The following is a 7,652-nucleotide window of genomic DNA, read 5'->3' as shown; positions in this document are numbered from 1 at the left end:
AAGATAAAGATAAAGATAAAGATGAAGATGAAGATGAAGATGAAGATGAAGATGAAGATGAAGATAACTCATCTCACCTCCGCTTAAAAACTTACTCCTCCTGAGCTCACCACACATTAATTCACCACAATCTACCACTACTTAACTCCCCACTTCTAAATGCACCACACCTTAGTTCACCACACCTTAATTCATCACACCTCAACTTTCTCACCACACCTTTACTCACCACACCTTAACTCCCTACACCTAAATCCACTACACCTAAAATCACCACACCATAATTCACCACACCTCAGCTCACCGAAACTAAATTCACCACACCTAAACTCACCACACCTCTTAAGCCCACCACACCTGAATTCACAACAAAGTAACTCCCACACCCAATTCCTCCACACCCTGAAATATAAAATAATAGCGGCGCTCATATAAATTGATAAACTTCCGATAAACGAGATAAAATGATAATTAAATCAGTTTATCACTTTTGATGAAGACCCCGAATATATTGCAATACAATGATGTTTCCGTATGTTTTATGGTTTTTGGTATCTTATCTTATATATAAATAGGCAATCATGTTTCCTTTACACCCCTTTTGCGGCTAAACTATACCTCTAAGGTATAAACAATTAGAAAGGTATTTTGATGCTGATGTGCAGGCAATTTTTCAAATTTCAAATTGGTTTAACATAACGCGAAAAAATCAATTCGAAGTGACACCAATACTAATACCGTACATGTACAAGGTTGGGGCGGAAATGCCTCCTCAATGTGTGATTTAATATTGATACTTAATTAAAAAAATCTGCTAAGCAGCAGTTTAGGAATCAGATTTATGAAGATTAAGATTCATGCAAGGAAGAAGGTAAAGTTGAATATGTAGAAGAAGAAAGGGATAAAGGCAAAGATTAGAATAAAAGTAAAGAAACCTAAATATAAAGACAACGAGGAAGGAAAGGGTGAATACGTAAATGAAGAAAAGAATGAAGATATAAATCAGGATAAAGAAAAAGATGAAGACGAAGGTGAATATGAAGATGAAGATGAAGATGATGATGAAGATGATGAAGATGAAGATGATTCCGGTACGTTTAAATATTCTTTGAACGTTTTAAATTCAGCTTGCCTTTTCGCACTATGAGCGAAAAAATTAAAAACTGACTTTACCAACACTTCCGTTTCAAAAGGAATACATTTTGAAGTAGCCTTAGCGCAAAGGTTAATGGAATGGCAGGTACAGCCCAAATAGAAAAGGTTAGGGTTTAATGACTTCAGCTGTACCTGCACGCCTCGAAAATTACTTTTCATTACAGCGGCATTATCGGTGCCTAAGCCGATCAAGCTTTGGCCGGGAATTTGAAGGTTTGAGAAATACTTTTTTATTGTACCTGACATTGAGTCCGCCGTTGAGTCTTCTAGTTTAATCATCCCAAAAAACACGTATTTAATATTTGTTTCTTCTAAATATCGCGCAACTAAGACAAGACATTTATTAGACGAAATGTCTGTGCTTTCGTCTATTATAAGAGGAAACTGCTTATTTCTAAGGTTTTTTATATCTGGTTCTTAGTAAAAGTAGAAATAAGACTGACCAACGCTGCTGCTTTTTTCGCACAGCAACTAATTTTCTCGCCACCAGATACAGCAAATAAATTAGGTATTGTGTCCATTGTAGTAAAAGGTAAAACATTTGATACGTAGTACATTACCGTAGTCACTTCCCTTTGTAGATTTGCGTCCTTTTTGGCCTGCATTCTTATTTTCTTCTCCACGAGATCTGATAAACACGCATGATTTTTACTACCCTCCTCCTTTCGATCCAAATGATTTACGTTATTGCTAAGTTCTTTTTTTTTGCATAATTTGCAGTATGCGATACGTTTTTCATTTTTCAACCATGGCCTTTTTTTCTTCCAAATAGCTTTGTTTTTTTTTGGGTATTTTATTGCACTGTCTGGCGTTTTAATATTGTCGTCAATCTGAAAATATACATATGTATGTGCAATAGTAATTAAAAATGTGATTTTTATTGTATTTCTTACCTTGTAACCAAGATCGACCAAAAACCGCGCAAACAGCATAGCGTTGAATTATTTTTGGCGAAATGAATTTCCGCGAATTTTGCAAAGCGAATTTAATAAGGTTGTGTTAGCATATAAGTAAAAAATTACACTCACAAATTATACGCAGATATTCATATGGTATGAATTACAACAAACACATCATTTTGATGTAATGGCGAAAAATTCAGATTCGCCGCTAATACCACCTTATTAAATTCGCCTTGGAATTTTGAAGATACAACAAAAAGGATTTAAAAATTACAATCTTATAATTGCTTCATTTCTTCTCATATCCCTGTATGTAAACCAATCAATCTCCTGCTTTGGGAAATAAAAAGTGATGCCGCAAGGAATGTTAAAGAGTAAAAGATACAACTTCTGTTATACCCTGTTCTACAAAACCTTGGTGGTTGCCACAGAAGCTATTGAGCAAAAATTAAAGAAGTTACCATATTATTTTGTAATATTTTCTGAATGTAAAAAAGTAAAAAAATCGGAGCATATTTTAAGTCAAGCGGAGTAGGGAGTAGATTTAAAATTTAAAAATGAAATCGGAGTAAATCTACTCCGATCGGAGCAAAGTCCGGACGCTGGTGACGAATAATTCAAGCATGTTTGTATTTATCGCCGATGTCATCTTAAAAGTACTAAAATGGACTACGATAAAAATTAACTAATTGCGTGCAAAAAAAAAATGCTCTCTAAAATTACATTTTTAGGCCCTTATTATGAGTTGCATTCGATTTTCGATCTTCGCTGGTTATCCTCTTTAGACAGTCGGAAGTTTTTAGTAAATCTGTAGACAAATTTCTTAAATATATTTTATGTCAAAATATATTTTAAAGACTACACTTAAACTCTCTTAAACATTTACTACTCCTGGTCAGTTCACTAAACTCTCATCCTCTGACGAATCGTTGAAGCCCAGAACTTCGTTGTACTAATTTTTACCACGTTTTTATAAACTTGCTTTCTTTTTTATTTCATTTTAATTTGCACAAATTTACATAAATATGTATAAGCACACTATTTAGTTTGCTCGATTTGTAAACAAAGCTTCTCAGCGGTGAAAAATATACTATTGTGAACAACATAAACGAGCGAAGTTCACAATAGCGCTATTCTTCATCGAATGAGCGCCATAATACCAAATGAAAATTCGTTCGACCAGCACTTTCGACCACAGTCGAAGATCGAATGTAACTCATAATAGGGGCCTTAGAGTTTATCTATTAAAATGTATTAAAAGTTTTCACTGCTTTCAAAACTGAAATGCAAACCTGATTTGTGCGTACAAATGCCTTCGGCTAATATTCTAGTTAAGTGTGCGCATTAGTTTTTGGGAGTTAAATTGTTCGACCGAAATCGGGCAGCCTATCGGATGTAGTGTGCGCCTAGCGTCAGGATATGGACAGTCATGTGTTTTGAAAATCATAATTTTACCTTTGTATTATCCACTAGACTCCGACTAAATTTAGAACGAACATTCGAACATTTTTTACTGTGTTAAGGGCAGTTCAATTCGATTTGCGTCGAGTTTTATTTAATTTATGTTTAGTTAAACCCCTTTGAGCTTCGGTTATGTAAATATGCGAATGATATACTTTTGTTAGTTCAATACAATATTTTCCTATAACTAAACACCGAATAAGATAATTTAAACTACTTTTTTCTATTAAACAGATATCCTGGGCACCGGTCGTATCTTCAACGGCGGCTAATCCGGGAGCTTTTATTACTGATAAATCAGCTAATCAAGATGCAAAGTCGAATACTTTGGAACCTATCAAATTGGTCACATCACCCAACACTAGTGATAAACATATTAATGATTCGGAAATTACTGGGGAAACATTACCTGAACTCCGTCTTGAGGACGAAGAGGAAGATGAGGAGTCTGAGGATCGATCCTGGCGACGCTGATCGCGGAAAACCGCTGAGTCTATAGTTTGATGTTGCTTTAGTGTTTATATTAGTTAAAACAGTGTCATATGACGACCTCAGCATAACGGAAATAAGTAAATAGAAAATTTAGCACATGATAATTAATTTGAATCTGAATCATGGTTATAACCAATATAATTAAATTTCTCACATAAATTCCGATTTATTTAACGCATATCGCGGCGCGGCGTCGAATATTTGCGATATTATTCTTTACCTTTAATTATTTACAGAGATTCTGTATCTAGTTGTTTGCAAACACATATCCGCTTTGATACGAGGTATGTTAACAACAAGATTCGTTTAGAACTAAAATGATAAATAAAATTATAATCAAGTCAAAGGCATAAAAGCAAAAAGTCCATAAATGTATAAAAGAGTTTATGAATACCGCGGTTACCTATACGATTCATCTACAATATAACAAAATGTAATACATATTCAAGTTGTAGGTAGCGAGTCATATTCTTATATACATATAATTATACATATATTTACAGATTTGAGTATGCGATAGTGATAGGATTATAAAAGACCTGCAATTCTACTCAATTAAATTAATGCTATCCACCACTCACAGCCGTTGTATGAATTAACCTTTGTATTGTTACTAAATTCCTTGTAATTTACTATTTTTTCATGCAATTTGATTAGTTAAGAGTTTCATGTTGAATCAATCCTAAACAAGCAATCTTAAAGAACTTTACTGTAACAAATAAAAAGATGATGGCATCTTTTATATACATACATATTATTAATAAATAAATAAATAATGGTATAGCATTCGCTAATAGTTTCACAAACCTCTGCGTTTTTGTTATAATTCATACGATACAAATTCTATATATATGTAGTTAAAAAGACAATATCAAAAACCAAATTCCCCCGAAAATTTCTTTTTGTTGCTCTAGCAACCTTTTAGGATAGGGATGCCCAAAAAAGCACATATGTGTCGCGGGCGACTGCGCGGGCAAAGCTTTGCACAGCGGGGCTAGGCAAGCGCGGAGGAAAAAAGTTATCGGAAGGGGAAAACGAAGTCGGCAGAATAGTGAGATTGTATGTGTGATAGAGCCAGCGTTGCCGAAATCGTTCACTGAAACATCGTCAATTTGCCCCAAAAATCATCATTTCAGCCAAAAAAACGTCAAATACTTTTTATTGGCTGTATTTCTTTATTAATTCTGAACGTTTGGAATAAACTTTGTTGTTTACTTATTCTTGAGAACGTTCCTGATGATATGTTAACATATGTTTCAAACGCATTCTGTTTATTCTGGCTGTGAAATGGGATTATCTGGAATGTAGAAAAAAACGCAACCATTATATTTTTTTTTATCCGACTTCAAAAAAAGGAGGAGGTTATCAACTCGTCGAAGTATTGTTTTATGTATTTAACTGCATAACTTTAGACCACGCTAACCGATTTCTATGTTTAAAGGAAAGGTGGTACCTCAGAGGTGGTCCCATACTGATTTGGTTTAGATCCGATCATTGGATCATGAAGAAATTAACGGTACTCATAAATTTTTATATGAGAATTTGTTTTTTGCTTAAAAATTACTTGTTACCTTATAAAAAACTACATACAATAAATATGACTTAACACATTACCAAACAAAGGAAACCCACATTGCATATGGGTTAATAAAAGTTGATTTGTAAATGTTAACAACAACACCCAATTGAATGTGAAATAACACAAATTTGCTTTATTACATTTCTCGTTGAGCAATAACACCAACTTATAAACTTAACAATTGAGTAATAAAGCAAAATAAAGCACATATATAGGTAGTCACCCAGTTAAATTTGACAAAAAGTAGTACATGAGCAAGTTAAATGGACGGATTTGTAAGTATACAATTTTGAAAGTGCCCAGCACCGCGGCGGACCGAGTTCGCGCGCCACCCCGCGCCGCGTTCGACGTCGCGCTCGCGTCCCCCGCCCCCTCACCTCCTTTCGCAATTATGCACTGGGGGCATTATAACCGTTTACAAAAAATAATAATAATAAAATGACACTAGTTCACTTCTGAAACTGCTTTTTAATGTCCAAGTAATGGAAATAATTGCGTAAGGTGTTATTGCATGCACCCTACCCATGGTGGAATTATACCAGGTGAAGTAATATTAGAGTGAGAAGAAATATTTTGACACTGCCTTATTTGAAAACATGCCTATAAAATGTGACTATAACACCACGTTCAAATTGACGAGATAAACATGTTAAATGGGCTTGAACCAGTTAAGTCATTTAACTCGTTTGAAAACCAGTTCAGCGCAGAGTTGTATCAGAAAGCTGTCTGCTCCGGCTAATCAGAAAGACCCAAAAGCTTTCACTTAACACGCCCGCGTTCAAAAAATTTATATTCTCAAAAATATTAAAAATTAAAGACTATCAAAATTGTATGCATGTCTGCCCACCAAAAAAGAGGCCAAAGCGGTAATTAGTTATTTCCATCAGGTCTTATCGTACGCAGAGATAAATGGTGCATACGAACTAAACATTTTAAAGTCTCTAAGTAATCCGTATGCAATAATATCATAAAGCAGACATTCGCACAAAACAAATTGAAACACAACGAATTGACTTTGAATATTTTTTTAAATTTTTATTTGAAATCAAAAATCCGTCAAAATTAACTCCAAATGTTCAATGTGAACGATTGTGTTTTGCAAAAAGCTTTTTTTCATTTCACAAGTTAAATGAGGCCAAATTTGAACGTAATATAAGGCAGCCAAATGTCAGAAAATAAAGCGAGAAAGCTGTTTTATTATTCACCTGTTTATTCATCCCACCTGCTTGTATCGAGTATACGTTCAAATTTAGAAGTCTGAGAGTAGGTAAAATTTTACACACTTTTACATCACTACTTCGTACCACATGTTCGCTTCGTCTTCATAAACGAAATCCACATTTCGGATTTGGTGAAACCAGTGATGATAATGCAGAAGTTTTAACTGAAGATAAAACTCAAAACAATATTCTCTGTGTTATATGCTGCGAACAGGAACGGCAAATTTTGTTTGTTCTATGCCATGGCGGAATTATACCAGGTGATGTAATTAGAGCGAGAAAAAGATTTTGACACTGGCTTATTTGAAAAATTGCCTTTAAAAATTGACTATAAGGCAGCCGAATGACAGGAAATAAAGCGAGAAAGCTGTTTTATTACTTCACCTGTTTATTGCGCTATGGTTCCATGTAAACATTTTAAGGTTTTCCAGCAATGTTTTCAATATACTAAAAAGCATACGGTTTATTATTCATACAAAGGCGCTATGTCCAATTTTTTGAGCAGTTATTAAAGACGACTTATTTCCTATATTTTGTTAGACTTTTCATAAGTAGAAATATTTTGTGAATATTACTTTCTTCATATGAATTTTATCACATTTTTTGTTTTAATATTTTTTTTTTTTGGAATAAACAATGTTCTTTTTCCCACTGCCAGTAAACTGTTTTTGTAACAAATAGTATAAATTCTTCTTCTTCTTCTTATTTGGCGCTGTAACCGCCTAAGCGATTTTGGCCGAGTCCAAAACAGCACGCCAGTCATTTCTCTTCTGTGCTAACTGACGCCAATTGAAAATGCCAAGTGAAGCCAAGTCCTTCTCCACCTGGTCTTTCCAACGCAGA

At 34.3% G+C, this 7,652-nt stretch overlaps 1 protein-coding gene across 1 annotated transcript in view; it reads left to right on the top strand.

The window, feature by feature from the left end:
* Window positions 1-4,816, top strand: part of swm (Zinc finger protein swm) — a 92,327-nt gene extending 87,511 nt beyond the window's left edge. The window contains exon 5 of the mRNA XM_017618269.1: window positions 3,753-4,816. Coding sequence (XP_017473758.1) covers window positions 3,753-3,992 — 240 coding nt within the window. The 3' untranslated portion in view covers window positions 3,993-4,816. The remainder of the gene's footprint in view (window positions 1-3,752) is intronic.
* Window positions 4,817-7,652: the final 2,836 nt, after the last annotated feature.

Source organism: Rhagoletis zephyria, unplaced genomic scaffold (assembly GCF_001687245.7).
Source record: "Rhagoletis zephyria isolate East Lansing unplaced genomic scaffold, Rhagoletis_zephyria_1.1 Rzeph_scaffold_01589, whole genome shotgun sequence".
In the NCBI taxonomy this organism is placed as follows: Eukaryota; Metazoa; Arthropoda; class Insecta; order Diptera; family Tephritidae; genus Rhagoletis; species Rhagoletis zephyria.
This window is presented reverse-complemented; position numbering and strand designations above follow the sequence as displayed.